Here is a 20,423-nt window from a genome sequence, read left to right on the forward strand (position 1 = left end):
TGCAGAACAAAGAAGTTCCTGAAGGGTTCTTACAGTGAAAAGGAGGCTGGGGGTGACACGCGTAAGTGAGGTCAGGGGATGACACCCCCCTAAAATAAGACCTGGTACCTTTTCTGGTGGCAAAAAAGATATAAAACAGGGTCTTTGGAGGGAAACACGGTACTTTGAGCACCCATATGAAAGGTGAGATATATATCTATCACCTAAAAAAAATAAAACATTCCTTTTAACATTCCTTCAATTGTTGCATCATTCTTTTAATTATTGGAGACTCTTTTTTTCTTTTCTTTTTCTGCTTTTAATTTCCATAAAAATCAATTTTTTAACGATTCTTTATAATTTGTGCATTTTTGCATCTTTTCTCTATTTAAGCATTGTAACATATAATTCTCTAATCCAATTTCCCATTATTCTCTTAAATATATATATATTTCTTATCCACAGGCTCCCTCATGTTGTCATTTCATGCATCATCCTCTCATATTTTTCATTAGCACGATTCCATGCTAATGCATTTCCTGCGTCAGATGAGGAGAGCACATCTTTCTCCTTCTATCCTGGCCACTTTTCACAGAGGCACAATTGAGAGCGTTTTAAGAAACTGTATCACTGTTTAGTTTGATGGCAGCAGTGCCTCAGATAGAAAGTCCATTCAGAGAGTGGTAAGGACAGCTGAGAAGATTATAGGAAGCTTGCTTCCTGTCATTCAGGATACTGCTTATAAGCGCTATGTGCTTAGAGCTCAAAGCATTGTTAGAGACCCCACATACCCACTTCACAGTCTGTTTCTGTTGCTCCCTTCTGGGAGGAGGTTTCGAAGTATTTCTAGCAAGACTTCCAGATTCTGTAACAGCTTTGTTCCCTATGCCATCCGTTTGATAAACATGCAAGATTTGTTTCTTTCACCATGTACAAGTATACATCCGAACTAGACTGTGTTGTTTCTCCATGTCATATAATTTATGTGGGTATATGCATAATTTTGTATTTATTTATCTTGTCATGTTTATATAGTATATATAAGAGGTGGGGACCCTTTGAGAGCTGCAATGAAATTTCATTTTAATGTATGTTGATTTGTGTACATTCAATGTGACAATAAGTTATTCTAAGTTCACTCATTTACATGGCACTCCGCAATATAATTTTTACTCTCTTCCAAGCAGCTTCCATATCCTTCTTCTGATCATTCTGTGGGAAGCTAAATTTATTCATACTTCCACAACCAACACCTATGTTTACTCTCAGTTTACTCCTATTGGCTTACAGCAAGACATATATCTAATTTAGCAATTACCTTTTAAGCTAACATATTGTTGCCCACCTTTTATCAGGGAGTACAGGTAGTTCTCAAATTGTAACCATTCATTTAGTGACTGATCGAAATTAAATTAGCACAGAAAAAAGAGAATTATATAAGTTTTCATACTTATGACTATTGCAGCATTCCCATAATCAAAATTTGGGCACTTGGCAACAGACAATGTATTTATGACAGTTGTAGTGTCCCAGGGTCATGTGTTCACCGTTTATAAACTTCCTAGTCAGCTTCGGACAACCAAAGTCAATGGGAGAAACCAGATTAACATAACAACTACATGATTTATTTAACAACTACATGATTTATTTAACAACTACAGTGAGTCATTTAACAACTCATAAAATGTCACAAAATGGGGCAAAAGTCATTTAACACTCCCTTTCTTAGCAATGGAAATTCTGGGCTGAAATTTTGGGCTTATGTGGTCATAAATTGAGGACTAACATTTTACTCACACATACTGAGAATATTTTTATTTATATTTTAGTTCATTTCTTTTGCAATGTATGTGTCACTTTTTGAGTGCCAATATAACTTAAAATAAAATATCAAAACAAAAAAAATGTTACAAGCAGGAATATTCAATAGCAAACTGGCTGGCTGTAGCAAAATCTAAAATGAAGAGAAATTTTAAAAATCTACCTAACACATTTTCAAATATAAGAGGAACATTGGTAGGAAGGCAATCTGAATTCTAATGGCAGGAAAATTCATATACTAGTTGGCTCCAGGAAATACATACATTGCCATGCTTGCATTCATTTCTCCATTTATAGCCTCTCTGCATCACTGAGAGTTTTGATTTTCAGGAAGGATGGGAATGGAATGGAAATGGAATAAAGTTGCAAATAAATATGATTTCTCTGCTTGTGTGTGGTATCTTTGGATTCAGGCTATAGGAAAAACTTGAATTCAAAGATAGAACACCTTTTTCACATGTTGCCATCTGCTCTGATTTAGAAAGCAAAGACCGAAAGGCCTCACCAGCATCTAGAGAACTGCCAGGCCAAAGTGGGGAAAAAAGGCTGAAGCACTTCAACAGCAGATTAAAGGCATTAATGAGGAATTATAAGCCAGTGCCCCATTTTGAACAAGGAAGCTCTCAATATGACTGACCAGCCAACCAATGTTTCCAGGAAAGTCTTTTTTTCCCCAGCCAGACATTTATTGGAAATCTGCCACAAGGTATATGACTCTGGTAGGAATGGGGGAGAAGGGGACATAACACCAATGGATGAGCCTGCTCATTTGGGGCTATTTTCTTGTCCAGTAGTACCATAAAGCCCCTAAAACTGCCACTTGGAGCTGAGTTAGCACTTATGCTGGCTTTTGATCTGTGCTCAAAAATGAACTAGCAGGCAGCTGAATGTACAAAGTGCTTTATAATCTATTATTGAGTCTCCTTCCCACCCTTTATTTTATTTTTACAAATAGAAACTGTGGCTACAGCACTCTAAACTTGCCAAGCTTATTCATTATTTTTAAAACTTAAAAAAAATTTTTTAAACCCAACACACTTACCAATGCTGACGTTCTCCATTTACAAGAACTTTAACTGAAATTGAACTTAGAACACTAATATCTCTGTTCTCTCTTTAAAATTACAATCCAGATAGACATATAAAATAAACATGTTCTCCCCTTAGAGAAGAGAATGCAGTCCATAGCTGAATGCTAAACAAAGAAGTTAAGCCATATCCCATCAAACATTTCTCTATTTTCAATTCATCTTGATAATAGAGACAGAACCTGGGTAAATGCATATAGGAGCTGAAGCAGGAGATTTCTCTTGCTCAATGCATAATTCATGTGCTCCGCCTGCAAAGTGTGTAAAATGAGAATTTCACACCGCAGCATGAGGCATGGAACTGCAGAGAAGAGGCAGATGAAATCATATTTTTCAGTGCGAATTCTGCTTCTTATCCTTCCAATATTTATACAAAACCACCATTGACAAACCAAATGCACTGACTGATCACCTACTGTTTCCATTGTGTTAGCAGTTGAAAAGAGATCATGCAGAAAGATAGACAATTTGTTTTTATATCTTTTTTTAAACAGTGAACCAGGTTTTTAACAGTTGACTGACTATACCAGGCTTGTATAGGAGGCCAGCAGCAAAGACTGCAAAGACTTTTATTTCCATGGGCATTATATTCAAATCTTAAATTCTTTTTAAAATGTATGTGATCATACATTTCAGTGTTTTATTTTTTTCAAATACTTTGAAAGAGTTTTATCTTTATGTAAAGAGCTAATTTAAAAGTTATATTTCTACAGCACCAAACTAAAGGCAGTGTACTATCAAACTATAATTATCAGGGGATATTTTACTTCTATTTTGTAAATATTACTATATTACCAATAATAATGCCATCATATAAATATAGAAATACCTCAAATTTATTTTTATGAATCCACAAGAATTCCATAATAACTATCCTCCTTAAATGGTTTTTAAAGTATTCGTATTTTGCTCTAAAATGCATTTCAAAAATGTACTGTACTTGAATATTTATAAAGAAAGATGAACACTAAGGGGAGCTAACAATCATGATTTTTTTAACAAATAAGGGTTTTAGTCCAGTTTCCTTACAATAACTATATTCTCTAAGTAGATGATGTTCCAAATTGCATTTATGACAAGGAATTCTATTTTTTTTATTTCCACAAAATAATTTTACATATTCACATGATAAAAAGCACATTTAGTATAGATATTTTGATATAATAGATTCCAACATTCACAAATCTGTAAAATCTCAAAATTATTTACAACATAAGTCATATTAAGCTGTGAATCAACACCACAGAAAGAAATCACTCTCAGCAAAAACAGCATATAGGAATGCATGCTAATATCATTGCAGACTTCAGCCTGTTTGTTTGCACAGGCAAAACATCCAGTAAACTGATACTGAATGTATTTTGGGTGTAAACAAGCAAGAACCTTTGAAACCGTTTCTTGCAAGCAATTTTATGGTTAGTTCATAGGGTACTATTTCTCATGCATGAAGTATTTTCTACACTGAAACCTTGAATTAGGATGGTGTGAAAAAATGGAAACTAAAAGAATCAACATATATTTTTTCTACGTAAGTGCTAACACCAGGGATCAGGTTTGCCCTCAGGGAATGAGCCAAATAAAGCTTTCTCTTTTAGTCACTGTCACTCATTGATGACATCATCTCTAGGATTTGGGAAGCCTGAGGCTCATGAGTTGACTGGAAAGGAGGACCATATTAGAAGTAGCCCAAATGTCTTCAAAATATGTGGATGAGCTGATCAAGATCAGGAGAGGGAAAGGACCACAGAAAGATGAACTACTAGGAAGGAGTTGAGCCTCTTTCATTCAGACACAGTGGGACAACCTGGCAGAATAAGTGTGTAGTGTAACCTAACCATGTTTACTGAGGCCCTGAACAGGGTTCAGTTATGGGTTTCTTATGTATTCCTTACTTGTCATTTGGAGGAGCTTAAGGAATGAAATAGGAAAAAAAAGAAGATACATAAATGCAGGTGAAACTCAAAAAATTAGAATATCGTGCAAAAGTTAATTTATTTCAGTAATGCAACTTTAAAAGGTGAAACTAATATATGAGATAGACTCATTACATGCAAAGCAAGATAGTTCAAGTTGTGATTTGTCATAATTGAGATGATTATGGCTTACAGCTCATGAAAACCCCAAATCCACAATCTCAGAAAATTAGAATATTACATGCAATCAATAAAACAAGGATTGTACAGAGAACAATACTGGACCTCTGAAACGTATAAGCATGCATATGTACTCCGTTTGGGACCCTTTTTGCAGCAATTACTGCCTCAATGCAGCGTGGCATGGAAGCTATCAGCCTGTGGCACTGCTGAGGTGTTATGGAAGTCCAGGATGCTTCAATAGCGGCCTTCAGCTCTTCTGCATTGTTCGGTCACATGTCTCTCATCTTTCTCTTGGCAATGCCCCATAGATTCTCTATGGGGTTCAGGTCAGGCGAGTCTGCTGGCCAATCAAGCACAGTAATACCACGGTCATTGAACTAGGTTTTGGTGCTTTTGGCAGTGTGGGCAGGTGCCAAGTCCTGCTGGAAAATGAAGTCAGCATCCCCATAAAGCTCATCTGTGGAAGGAAGCATGAAGTGCTCCAAAATCTCCTGGTAGACAGCTGCATTGACCCTGGACTTAACGAAGTACAGTAGACCAACACCAGCAGATGACATGGTTCCCCAAATCAACACAGACTGTGGAAACTTCACACTGGACTTCAAGCATCTTCCAGTGTGTGCCTCTCCATTCTTCCTCCAGACTCTGGGTCCTTGGTTTCCAAATGAGATGCAAAAGTTGCTCTCATCAGAAAAGAGGACTTTGGACCACTGAGCAACAGACCAGTTCTGTTTTTCTTTAGCTCAGGTAAGACGCTTCTGACGTTGTTTGTTGTTCAGGAGCGGCTTTACAAGAGGAATATGACATTTGAAGCCCATGTCCAGGATCCGTCTGTGTGTGGTGGCTCTTGATGCAATGACTCCAACCTCAGTCCATTCCTTGGGAAAGTCCCCAACACTTTTTAATGACCTTTTCCTGATAATCCTCTCCAGGCTGCGGTCATCCCTGCTGCTTGTACACTTTTTTCTTCCACACTTTTCCTTTCCACATAACTTTCTTTTAATGTGCTTTGATATAGCACTTTGGGAACATCCAACTTCTTTTGCAATTACCTTTTGAGGCTTTCCCTCCTTATGGAGGGTGTCAATGATGGTTTTCTGCACAACTGTCAAGTCAGCAGTCTTTCCCATGATTGTGATTCCTACTGAATCAGACTAAGAGACCATTTAAAGGCTCAGGAACCCTTTGCAGGTGTTATGGCTTAATTAGCTGATTAGAGTGGGACACTTTGCGCCTAGAACACTGAACCTTTTCACAATATTCTAATTTTCTGAGATTGTGGATTTGGGGTTTTCATGAGCTGTAAGCCATAATCATCACAATTATGACACATTACGACTTGAACTATCTTGCTTTGCAAGTAACGAGTCTATCTCATATATTAGGTTAACCTTTTAAGTTGCATTACTGAAATAAATTAACAGTGTTGCCTCTGATGTTCCTCAGTGCTCCAAGATTCAGAAAAGATGTTTGCCTTTGATACATGTGAACCTATGCTCCAAAACTTAGTTACTTTCTCATTCTTTCTCCATCACCAAGTCCTTAGATATAAAGACAGATCCACTTATTTATTGTCTTCTGTGGAATTTTTTATAGTGGAGACCTGAATGTCCAATCAAATATATACTAGAATTTAGACCTCTCCACCAGCAGTTTTCACTTCCATGAAGGTAAGGGAAAATCAATAAGGTATGGTGAAATTAGAAATTAAATGTGTTTGTTTTTTAGACTCATTTTTCAACAAGGGGAGAACATGAAGGGCAGCTACAGCTATAGGAAAATAGAAAAAGGCATAGCAAACTATTATGTAAAAGAATAAGAAGAATCAAGAGAGAAAATGAGAAACAAAAGAGTAAATTTAATACAAAATTAATATACAGTGCTTGAGATTTGCTATATAGACTATTTATTTGCTATATTGACGAACTACTCCTTGAAAAAAAACCTTAGCCAGTGGAGACTAAACTGGAATGGGTATAAGGTTAGCCTTTCAAGCTAGGGCAGGTAAGAAAATGTACTCCACAAGAAATCTATTAATTGATATAGTATATAATAACAAATTCTTAGAAGCTGAACAGCATTTCTGCTTTCTTCCTTATAAAAAAAGAGTCAAGGCAGAGCAATTTTACTTTATTCTTTCTCATGCTTCCTTGTTTTCCTGGATCAAGTTGTTTTGCTAATGGTCTTCAGATAACTTCTGCAAGGTCACCTCTATACTTGTCCTTAGGTAGGCACAGATTTCTTACCACTAGAGTACAGCATAGCTTTTCAGATGTCATACAAACCTATTAGTATGTGCAATTTGCTGAAGTCTATTCTCAACAAAAGCATGAAACTCTATTGCAAAGTTGAATATACCTTTTTTTCATGAAACATGAAATCTCATTATCACGAGATTTTAGAATATCTCAGATTGCAAGACTGGGACAGCTACTGATCAGACACTTTGGAAAACTACCTCCAGTCACAGCAGTCAATACTTGTTTGATCAAGCAACAGTTTATCTATTAGATGTAATTGTCAGCAGATTGCTGTATCTTTTCTACTGATAATCTCTCTGTAGAATCAGTAATTTGGAAAAAAAAATGTTTGCTAACATTCTCTAGTGCAGAAATAAAACTTTTCAGTCAGACTGCAAGGTGCCTTTATAATATTTATTCTTGCCAACCATGACAGCAGATGTCTTATTTTTAACTGGTCATAAAATACAACCTTCAGTATTTCAGAGTCAGCCACAGATGAGCTTTTATAAGCATGATTGCAACGCTTATCATTTGACAGCAATTAAGCCTGCCACAACCTTCTAAGACAACAACTATGATTTTTGTGGTCCATTGATACATGCCTACACCATACATGCTTCAGTATATTATAAAGTAATAAACTTTAACAGTAGCCTGTACTTTTCTTCTGTATGTTTATATTCATCAGATGTCTGCATATTTTGTCTTGCTTCTGAAAACAACGATTACTCTGGTTGCCTTTTTTCCATATTCTCCAGTAAGATGAGAAGACAAACAGAGGAGTCAACCCATACGAGGGTTTCATGGCACTGAAAGCAGCAAGAGAGATTCTTGCATGTTCCATATTTTTGAAGTTAAATACCCAAATAAATAAATCATCTTATGGAAAAAAAATCAGGAAATTGCAACAAAATTTGCAGAATGCAAACTACTCTGGAATTGTTGTTTCTTCAACCTTAATGTTTTCAGTTGAAAGTATTCATTGGTTGAAAATGAGCTTCTCAGGGCAGCAAGCATACTATATCCTATATAACTAATGCTATTGTTTAACGTATTGGTATGAACATAAAGTGACTTCTATAGAAGACACACACACACACTCACACACACTGCCCAGAGCATATTCATACTAAAAAGAGTAAGCAACAGTAATTAAGTGTTTAAATCTATGATGCAGGGCAATTTATAGTGTACCTTTCAACTGAATTTTCAGTTTTACTTTATTTATTTTTGAAAGTTACAAATGATGTAAATCCCCTTAGAAGATGAATATTAATAACAACCTGATAATCATAACTAGTAATGCAAATGTAAAAAAAATATTTTAACCTTTTGATATTCTTATGTTTTATAACATACATGATAAAATAGACATGTCCCAATCCATTAGATCATTCCACAGTGGTTGATTATCAGCAGCCAACAGCCTTCTTAAAAATAAAAATATCAAACACGTTTATTTTCACTAACTTAAAAATAATCTTTTGCAAAGTAGTTCCAATCCAGACAAAAGAGACAACACAATTTTTTGAGGTATCCTATACACACTTATAGAAACAATTGACAATATAATTTCAAGATCTGTGTATCTAAACAATATATACAAGACATACCTTAGGAGGAAGAGGATCCACATTATTCTCAGAATCACTTTCTGAGGTGGAGTCTGAAGAACTTTCCTCAGCTGAGCTAGATTCTGAGTTGGGAGAACATTGTTCTTTCTGTGAATTCACTTTATTTTTTTCTTTTCTTTTAGAATCTCTAATATAAAATAAATACAGAATCAAAACATTTATGTGTACAATATTATGTAGCCATGAAAGAAATTATTTTCAGAAGCATTTCTCAAGAATTGTATCTTCAAAAATTAGTGTGCACACAATATAAAATGTTATTATATAATATACTCAATTATTAATAATTGATATTGTCAATTATAATATTTATTATAACATTACAATTATAAATATTTATAATAAGCATTGCTTGCTACCAACAGTATGCTCAATATAGAACTCAGGTATAAGGAGGTATTCTTGCCTCACGAGGTTTCCTACACCTATCACACATCATAATATTCTCCTTTGTATTCTGGCATACTGCACTTATACTTTGCAAAAACTACATAAAGTGAGCATCCTGTTCCAATTTTCATTCAAGCCGAAACCAGCAATAATCACAATTTGACTAATTCAAACACCCTCACAAAGTATGATTATCATAGATTTGGTGTGGAGAAATAATTCTGGCATACAAGGCACTCATAAGACATTTCAGAAATGAAATAAAATATATGGGTCCTAATCATATAAATAATCAAAATACATAAATTGCATGTAATTTGGATGTATTTAATAAAACAGGAAGTTTAATTTAATAAAAAACAAAAATATATTTCTGAAATAAATGGGTCCAAATTGAAATAGCTACTATATTTCAATAAATTAATTGTATCCTACAATATGTTTGACTATTACAACAAAAGCTAAATATGGTCATAATCATTTTGGAGATTTTGGACAAAGTATATAACAATATTATATGAGGAACCATAATAATAAACCATAAGTTATTAAAGTTACACTTTTAATTATTACATTTTTAATTTTATTATTGTTATGTCCAATAAATTTATAAATATTAATAGATTTAAAATACTACATTTATATGCCACCCATCTCCCAATGACAATGGATGGCCCTGATCATAACCAATAATATAAATGTAAAGCTTTAATCCCGATGAAAGCATTCAAGAAGAAAAATCAATATAAAAATACAAAAAAAACCACAAGAAAGAATGCTAGCAATACTATATTAATAATATATTACATTGTAATTCCCATTTATGAAATACTAACATACAATCAGTAAATTTTAAAAAAGCCATAATATTCTATATAAGAAGTGTCTATTTGAGTAATATATCCATACATTTCACCTCTATTCTCCACCTCTGTCTTCATGAAACAATTTTAATTCCAAATATGATTCATCAAAACTCAGTATTCATTTAGTGAAATGAAATACTTAAAAAAATCCAATTTCTAATTTGAAGCTATGATTTTTCAGGTCAAACTTATTTTATTACTTAGTTTTTTTATAGGCAAATCTTTATTTATCTTACTGCTTAAGAGTTTCACGTGTTAATCTAATGAAAAAAATTTACTGGAAACTAGCTTTTTAACTTTGCAATGATGAAAAGCCTGTATTAATTTAACCTACAGATTTCATTTGTTCTGAACAGGAAAAACAATATAAATCACTTTTAAAATCATTAAATCCTGACTTAAATTAATAAAGTCATAATTAGGGCATTATGCTGTGTTTGTTATGGAAGTGGCAGGGCGAGCTGCTTTAATTACTGTCTGTAATAAAAGGAGCACAGTGCATACTGAGCCACAATCAGCTCTGTCAGCCACGACTGAGCTGAGCTGCAAACTCATCAATGCATTGGCGGCAGGCTACAGAGTAAAAGGGCCATCATGTCCACCGAGGCCACTTGCTGACAGAAGTGGAAGAAACAGATTCAGACAATCCAAGGTATTAGCCCCAATTACTTAAATTCTTAATGGCATTTTAATACACATTAACTCTATTAGTAACAGGCAATCTTTAAAAGACCTTTCCCTTAAGCAGCTTCTGACCGTCTCTCTTCACAGCCCTTGCCTCCAATATCTGAATCATAATCCTTTTAATATAACATTATTTAGGGAAAAATCAATTGCCTTAGTTACCTAATGGCAAGATATAGAACGGTTTAATTTTATCCTTCACAAAATTACTATATAAAGTAAGTAAGTGTTTCACAAAGTGGCAGGCTAACTGTACAGTCTCCCAAGGTTATGTTAATATAGTCTGCTCATCTAAATATATAATAGAAGATTTTTTTTACAAAAGGGTTTGCTCAACTTACATGTATATGTCACATGAAATCACAGAAACGGGCAATATTTTTTTCAAAATGCCACTATGAAGGTAGTGAAATATAAAAGGCTGTGTAATTTTAACATTATGAACTAGATTTATAAACAAGTACATAGATACCTTTCTGAAAATGTTCTTTTTCTTGGAATTCCTTTTTCAGACTTTGGTTTCCTATCATTCTCATCTTCAGTAGAAGAACTTGAGCTACTTTCAGTGCTGGTATCTCCTTGACCTTTATTTCCTTCCTCAGATTCAGATTCATTTTCTAGTTGTATGCATTAACAATTCAGGTGAGTAGCTTCCAACACTACCTTCCAATGATGTTTAAACATTCTTATACAATCTTATCATAAACAGTGACAAACAAATGTTGCTTTCATAACTTATAAAAATTGTAGTTTTAAAATCTAGGCTTACTTTTTGAACATAATATGTTTGCAGGATGATGGAAAAGGAAAGAAATCAGACATGACCTACATGTCCTCTATCCTTACTTTCTTGCTCTAACGTAGTGTCATCTTCAGAACTTAAGTATTTAATCTATTCTTGCACACACATCCAGTGATGACAATTTAATCAGGAATTTAAACAAGTTATTCAGTTTCTAATCGGCTGGAAAGTGTTTCTAATATTTAACTTGAAGGTACGCTTTCCCAGTTTCAGTCCACTGCTTCTAGTCATTATCCTTAATAATCTTTAGCAATTTTTCTCTTGTTTCCCAGTGTTCAGAGGAGTAGCCTCACAGGATTTGAAAGTGTGTCCTTTCTATATTTATATATGTGTGTCTATATTTACACACTTGTATTTCAATAATTCCATTGAATTAAAATGCTAGATGGGAGGGACCAGTACAGATATAACATTGTAGATGTAATCGGATGAAGGTGTGAAAAAAAGAAAATGAAAGCATTTGGGCATATTAGTAACAAACCATTCATTGATTATTTCAATTTATCTCTATCTTAAATTCATGACTCTGACTAGCAAACTGATATAATAAATATTTTATTTATTATTATCTATTTGAGGCAAATAGACATAGCACATTAGCAATAATTAGAATCTAAAACATACCTTACTATATAAACAGTAGTGAGAAAGTAAGAAATATTGAAATAAATATGTACTCTGACTTCTCCTTTTTATTGTCTATATACCCAACAACAAACTACAGACTTCAGAGCTTGGATTTCATAATTGCTATTGGGTTTGGTTAGTTTTTCTTTTTCTGTTTTAAAGGAGATCCATAACTTAGGATTCCAGCATCACAATGTGAAAATGGAACTACGGAGATTTGAGATTATTTAAAATTTGTGTACATGCTAATTTTTACTTAAAATCTTAAAGTGCCTTATAAAGTACCTATAATCAATTTGCCTAAAACAAGTGTTTCTGTGCATAATTATATAGGAGCAATAATTTTATTTAATTTTGAATATATGAAATAAAAGTGTGATTAAAATAAACAAAAGAGTATAAAAATGTGGGTGCATTTATATATCTTATTGCCTATAATACCAGTTGACACAACTACTCCCATTACCTATAAACTGGAATCGTTCACCTGTAATATGCAGTGGTATTGCTAGTATTAGAATACTGCTTTTAGGTTCAAAGCTCCACATCCCCAAGCATCCTTCATTTTTTTCTTTAAAAAGCCCTTTCCCTCTCCTTGTTCTGTTCCCCCACAACGAACAGCTGCAATGACACATTTTTGTTTTTTTTAAAGACTTAAGCTGCTGCTTTAGTTTGCACCTTTATACACTAGAAGACTTCTATAAAGCTCTATATGATGGCAAAGATAAGGAAGAAATGGCATCAGTTTCAAGTAAAGTAATGAGAAAATAAATTGTATGCAGAAAAAGAAATTGGAAACGAGGAGAAAGAAAGTGCTCTGGGAGAGAAGAAATGAGTAGGACAACATCTGGGAGTGTGCTGAGGCAGAGAACATACCACTTTCACTACTGCTGGAAGAATCATCACTTTCTTCATTAGTGTCCTCTTCCTCCTCTTCTTCATCAGACTCAGGATAAAATTTTTCAGTGGTTTCTTTTATTGCCTTTCCTTGTAGATAAGTCTGTTCTTTTGTCTATTCATATAAATGGACAGGTTTATATAGCTGAACTAGAAATATCTATACTTATCCACACTTTATAGCTCTCTTTTTGGTCCTTGTATATATATTATAGTATATATATACAGTAATGTGAACCCGCTAAATTTGGAGCAAAAATATGGGCATTTTTAATCCTCTACTATTATTTATTACTAGAATAATAGTATTTATTAGAAAACAATAACGTCATTAGATTTTTACGCCATTTTACAATAAGGAATGTTTAAAAACACACTTTTCAACATCAAAACCACAAAATGCATTATTTAGATTTTTATAAGCCCCTGAAAATACTATTTTGCATTTTGATAACATTAAAAACAACAGCAACAAAAGGCAGTAAAAATAATACATGTATCCTTCTCTACATTCCTACTCCCAAATCATTTTTGTTTTGTTTTGATGAATTGGAGGAAGAGACCAAACAGAACTTTTTAGGATGTGCAGTGAATGACATTTATCAGCAATAGTTGCAATTATCTAGGAATAGTCATTATGGTTTATTAATCTGAAAACACCTTGCCAATTAATTTGGGAAAGCTGAATTGGTTGGAGTAATTAATCATGAGCAAGTGAAGTTGGAAACAAAAAACCTAAGATACCAGAACATATTGAACATCAGCAGAGTAATGCAGAGAATTTCAAAATAATTATTTGGAGCAGAAGCTTTATTTTGCAATTATGTTTAAAATACACTTGAAACCTAAAAAACATATAGTTTGATAGAGTTACAGTTCCTTGTTTCCAAAAGTATAAAATGCTATTTTGAAAAGTGAACATACCAATCCAATTTCTTCTACATTTCTCACTGACGGGTCAGGTGCAATTTCCGGCCAATTAGACAATTCCAGATAGCCAGAGGCTTTCAGGTTCAAAGTATGAGACAAAGTACCAAGTTGGAAGTGCTCCCTATCTATTTGAAGATGGGAAAGATGAAAAATATACACATGAGCTCTGTATCATAAAGAGCAATCTTAATCAGGACTAAAGGTAATTGGTATTACATTACTTCAAATGTCATGGAATAAATATAAACAAGAAGCTCTTCATAGGTCAAAAAACTGATTCCAGTCCATAGATTACAATAATCTCCCCCATAATGGTCAATAAAAAAGCTAATCAGTCAGTGTATTTAAAGGTGTTGATCTGAAATGTAGCTTCTCTAAAAATTACTTTACTGTGAATATTAAGAATGACAGCACAGTTAAATAAACCATATACATGTCTTGGCACAAACACATCCAGAATGTTAATAGTTTTTCTTTCAGAATGAGTGCTGCTTTCAGGACTTAAAGTAGGATTAATATAGGATAGTATGTGAAAATTTAGAAAATAGATAATGAAAATGACAAAATTATAAATTATCATTATGATTTTTAGGTTTAGTTAAATAGCAATGGAGAAGGTACCACATGGCATTCTTCTCTATGCAACAATTTAGAAGAATAGCATCAGTAATCTTGATATGCCAACAAAAATGAATATGGGACTCTAGTTTCATGTTGCTATATGAGAAGTATAATGAATACTCTCCAAAGTGAAGTTAGATATCTTCTTAAGCTGCTAAAGATATTTTCTACATAGACTGCACTTAGCACAAATTATGTTTTTCCAGAAACTTACATCATATATGAAAACAAACATTTAAATCATATCTGATTTGTTTTTTAATACACTTCACACTAGCAAGCAACATACAATTCTGCCTGCTTTCTTAAATACTGAAAGCTGAAATCATACTGTTTGTATGCTATTTTTTAAGCTACTTGGTTATTTAAATATATAGAAATAGATAAAACAGATTCATGTCTCTATCTACATTAGATAGAAAATGTAGCTGGCATACCTTTAAAAGGTGACTCAAGTAGTGGGGCAGGCTTTTGTACCAGAAATATCTTTTTGGCATATTTGTTTAAAGCTCCACTCTTGTCATTTGGAACAATAAGCTGCCTAATAAATCTTGTTCGGTCTCTGATGTCGTAGCTTTGATCATACTTGCCGAGGTTTAATATGTACTGGGTAAGCAATTTTGTCTGTGAAAAACAGGACAAGAAGAAAATACAAGTTATTTATGATTATTGATAACTCTGGATAAACATATTTAAAAAGGTAATAAAAATGAATGGTTATGTCAAACAAATGTTGTTCCATAGGGAATATGCATTTCGAAAGGAGTAAATGGAATTTTGAAGCCAAAGCACATGTCCTCTTCTGTGTAGGGGAGGTGAATGCTGAGTACTGAGAAGCAGCCATGTGCTAGATTATTAAACTGCTGAAGTGGAAAGAAAGGCATCATTAAAAAAATAATCATATATGGCAAACCCGCTGAAGGGCCTACGTGAGAATAATGAATGTGGAAATACAACTAAAAACATGGCACTCAAAACTTAATCGGAAAAATATGCAGGACATCAAAACATCAGAGGGTATTAGGAGGCTGGCAAACTGCTTCTGCTGAGGTGTGTTTTATGAAGAGATACTGTCCCTGGCACAAGCCGTCTCTGCACTCTGACTGCACTCAGTTACTTTACTCTGAATTATGACCCATTAAAGCAGACACATGAATCACTGAACTGGATTACTGCAAATTATTTGCAGTGCATTTAGCTGTTACTTTTTCATAAAAGCAAGCTGCTGATGCCCTCTAAAAACCAGGATAAAAGACTTCTTCCATTTTTCCTCTCACAGCTTAAAGCCTCCGGTAATATTGGTCATTTATATACATAAAGGCAAATTATATTACCTCAGCTTTTTACAGCATAACCACATCCTTTAATTTCATGTACAAATATTAATTACTAAAATTATTCAATGCATACTGTTTAATTTTTGCATTATAAAAAACCATTGGAAATGCACAAATAGTTTGCATAAATTGTATATTTGGTTTAGGAGATATCTCCAAATCACAACTGATAACAATACAAAAATACATCATTTAAACACAAAATATAGAAAGTATTATATTTATTCTAGCTGTGATAAGCTATGTACAGTACATTATTTGATTTGAACATCTTTTCAATAGTCACACTTTTGCATGGCACAGAATTATATTCTAATGTATAAACATATTATTTCTCAAAAAAGAAATCAGGAAAGCACAATATAGTTATATGAATGCATGCCATTCATATAACCTATTTATTTGACATAAACATTTATTGTTTTGGTACTCTGTAATTACCCCTGAAATTTTACATTTTAAGCAGTACACTTAAACAAATGTAGTAGATAATACTTTCCCCAGTCGAGATTGATTGGTTTTAACTACCAAATAGTATTAAAAGAAACCAAAGAAATATTTCTTCATCTATTAAGGAATTCTAATATTTAATATTCCTGGTAATTTGGTAAATTCTCTGGTAATTTCAGTGCTTGTTAGTATTGGAATACCAACAGTAAGTCAAGTCTACTCTGACTGCCAGTTCCATGGATTGTCAAACTGAATTGGAAACCATGCTTTTATTTTTGATCTTCTTTCATCCATTTTCACTCTCACTAAAAAGATATAGCTTAGACCACTAAAGTGGAGAAATGTGTATTTGAAAACAGAAGTGTGAAACTTCAATAAAACCTAGTTTACTGTATAAACCCATGTAATTCTCAAATTTAAAGTATTTGATAATAGTGACTATTTTCAACCTATGGGTTAATTTTTAAATGATTACCATGAATTCAACTGAACTGACTATTATAATTAAGAAGGTTGGATTTGGATAGTATTTCAGTGAGAGATTATCAAGTAATTCCAGGGGTTTACGCTACTGGAAAATAAAATAATAATCTTGGGGAAAGGCATCCACAAAATTATCAAAAATCAAGGTCAACTCAAGGGAGTTTCACCTTACTACTGATATTCAACTGACTCAGTTACATTCAAACTTTGTAAAAGAGGAATGTGGCTCAACTGCTGAAACATTGCTTTTAAAACAAATTTGAGGAAAATGATTTGTGGTTATGTTTAAACAGCACCTTTCACCCAATCAGCATGCTGCTCAACTTCTACTTGAATGTTGTTTTCTATTACTATCCAAACAAGTCTGTCTCAATTTTGTATACAATGTATGGCATAAAAGCAGTAAGACAATACAGGCAGGTATTACCAACTAGCCTGCATTTGCTACTACTGCACATACAATTCAAGATAATACTAGCTGCATAAAATAACATTATTATTGGCCTTCACACAGAATTATTACAAGGGTTTATAAGTAACTGCCTTGACAATTTATTCAACACACAGGTGGTAAGGCCAGAAAGAAAGATCTTGCAAATAATTAAGAAGTTATCTGTCTGTAAATGTCCCTATCCTGTGCAAGGGAAAATATGGTGCTAGTTAAGACAAATGAAATAAAGAAGAAACATCCCTCTGTCTAATTACCTTGCAAAGGACTTGAGAAATAATAAATTCTGTCAGTTCAGCCATAAAAACATTTAGAAGGTTAAGGAATGCTGATAAAGCTGGGAGAAGATATTAGGAACTAAGCACAGATTCTGGGAACCAAGGACAGTTGAAGATTCATTCACAGAATACCTTCTTTGTTCATTCAATGGACCACTGTTTTTGTAACGCCACTCTATCACCTCAGAGAAGTTGGATCTGACCTTATTATCACATAAAATAAGATTATATCCAATCATATTCTATCAATCGTATATACTAATTTGCATACATCTAGATACTGGAATGATCTTTTAGCCATCCCTGGTACTGTCATAAACGATCTGTGCTTCAACAGAAATTGTTATGATTTTTTTAATTTGAAAAGAGCCCTTAGAAAAATTTGTGAGACTATAACTTAGTGTCAGCAATGGAATATCCAGAAAAATAGAGGTGGTGCCAAGCACTTCTGCACTAAGCTTCATGCATTCTTCCACTAAGGTATAAATTGGTAATGTGTATGACTCACTGCCTAACCAGAGTTTGAACTTTGTCAATGTCCTCATTGTATGTGCATAGTGAAACTTTGTCATGGAAAACACTGGATCCAGGAACTGTTGAGTGGGCTCTATTTTTTGCCTAAAGCAGGACAAGTTCTGGGTGTGAGGCCTACAATGGGGGACAACCTCAGAAACAGCTGAGAGAGAAAATAACCCTCCAGGTTGGGAACTGTCCATGCTTTAGGGCCCCAGGCATTTTCTAGGTTAGAGATGTGGCTATGGGAATTCTAATTGAGCTCATGAAAGTTATTGTGGCTCTTAGGCCAATAAATAACATACATATGCAAAATGACTTGGGGAGACACAGACAAGAGTCCCAGGGAGGTGTGAAGAACCTCTGATCACATAGTTACAGTAAATCTACTTCTCCCGAAGTTTCATTGTATTGTTTTCATTATTCATTTATGTGCATTTTTAGAGGAGACACCATCACACCTGAAAAAAACTGTAATTCTGATATTTTTTATTAGAACAGCTAGGGCCCAATTTTGCTAGTAATGAGTATGTACTTTTTTAGTTCTGCATATTAAACTGGCCCTTTTTATTTCTGTCTGTCCAGAACATGTCAGTAACCAGTGCAAATTACTTTCTTTTACTGACTTCTTCCTTTCTGAAAACCTGTCCAACAGCAGAAGTAAAAGGGAAAGCTATTTTTTGTTCCTTCTTGAATCCTTAAGAATATACTGGGTCGCTGACTGTTGTTCATTCCAACTTTCTGAACCATCATCAATGTTACTGCCACAAGTGGATTTTTGATTATTTGGTAATGTTTGGGATTTAAGTGGAAATTTTTCCAATGTCTTGAGTCATTTGCAGAAATTTGTCTCAGCAAGGATTCATGGATTTGAACTCATGGATTTCAGTTTTAAAATACATTTATCAAGGTAAGCATCAATACAAGCCAGGTTTTTGCTTTAGATTATATGTTTCTGAAGATTAAAATGGTAACTGTGGGCTTTAATGTTATGATTTCCAAAGTCCAAAAGAAAAACTTAACATTCTAATTTTATAAATGGCTGTGCCATTCATTCAATGTTTTATTCAGTCAAATTTAATGAACTATTTACATAGTTATGTTTGTGATTTCACGCATCAGTGGTATTTTAATCTTACCTGTTTTGAGTTGGTTAAATACAATTTTGCGCCAAGATTTAAAATTTGCAGCTTTACAAGATCATCTTCCACAGTGAAGCTCTTGGCCATTTTTCTTAAAACATCAGGGGCTATTTTCGGAACTCGCTCACAATATTCTCCAGTAAGCCAAAGAATGCTGGCTCTTGCAACAGGAACCTTAAGCAATAAATCAATTAAAAATAACAATTTATAACCTTATTAAATGACTTTTTGAAATTGCTTCTCTAATGGTACACTAGTAACAACTTAAGATAACTTAACAGAGACTCGCCACATATTTTAACCTTTGAATTTACCAAATGATTATTTACAGCTAGCTTTGATTTTTTTTCCTAAGGAACTTTCCAAGCAGTTAGGGATTAAGTAATTGAAATTGCTGGTGAGATTAGTCATTTAGCTTAAAACAGGCTTCTATACCACTTTAGAAGAAAATAGTTCCAATACCCACATTAAAACAACTTTCTTTAAATGATGGATCAGAAAATGTTTCCTGATAATTTCATTGGGCTCCTGGAAATGCACATTTCCAGCGTTTCTTAAAGTGATGAGAGTGAAAAAAATGTTAATTCCAAAGAAAAAGCGAAGTTAAAAAAGAACTTATTTTACTGTATTCTTAACAATTTGGACCAAGTCAATTTAAATGGCTAAATACATTTAAATACTGTTATCTGCACATAACCTAATAATACTGCCCTTTGTATGTTTTGTTTAAGTTTATAATAAGGAATTTATATGAAGTTTATATGAAAAGGAACACGGAGGACCATGCTGCTTTCCTGCATATTGTCACTTAGCAGAGCATGGGTACACAAAACTACTGAAATACAGGCACTCCTAATAAAATGGGATGTGATACTCATTATGTAAAGGCAGTCCTGTGATTGTAGAAGGTAGAATATTACTATAAGTCTGTGTAGGACTAAAATCTAGAAAGGACAAACAGTTTTCCTCCCTGGTCAACAGTTCAAATAGGGTCTAGGATAACTTGCCACAGCCGACTTGCCGTGACCAGTTCACTGCAGGACAACTTGCCGTGGCCAACTCGCCACGGGACAATTCAACATTGCTAGGACTTC

General features: G+C 33.8%; 1 protein-coding gene across 3 annotated transcripts in view; it reads right to left on the reverse strand.

The window, feature by feature from the left end:
• The window catches only part of AP3B1 (adaptor related protein complex 3 subunit beta 1), a 153,906-nt gene that overhangs the window by 65,121 nt on the left and 68,362 nt on the right, over positions 1-20,423 (reverse strand). For all 3 annotated transcript variants that reach the window (XM_026717706.2, XM_026717698.2, XM_087927188.1), the window contains exons 15-20: positions 19,327-19,503; positions 15,116-15,302; positions 14,052-14,182; positions 13,107-13,242; positions 11,274-11,418; positions 8,841-8,988 (exon numbers count right to left, since the gene is read on the reverse strand). In XM_026717706.2, coding sequence (XP_026573491.1) covers positions 8,841-8,988; positions 11,274-11,418; positions 13,107-13,242; positions 14,052-14,182; positions 15,116-15,302; positions 19,327-19,503 — 924 coding nt within the window. The remainder of the gene's footprint in view (positions 1-8,840; positions 8,989-11,273; positions 11,419-13,106; positions 13,243-14,051; positions 14,183-15,115; positions 15,303-19,326; positions 19,504-20,423) is intronic.

The sequence above is a fragment of the Pseudonaja textilis genome, chromosome 2 (assembly GCF_049901715.1).
Source record: "Pseudonaja textilis isolate UNSWEBS1 chromosome 2, rPseTex1.2, whole genome shotgun sequence".
Lineage (NCBI taxonomy): Eukaryota > Metazoa > Chordata > Lepidosauria > Squamata > Elapidae > Pseudonaja > Pseudonaja textilis.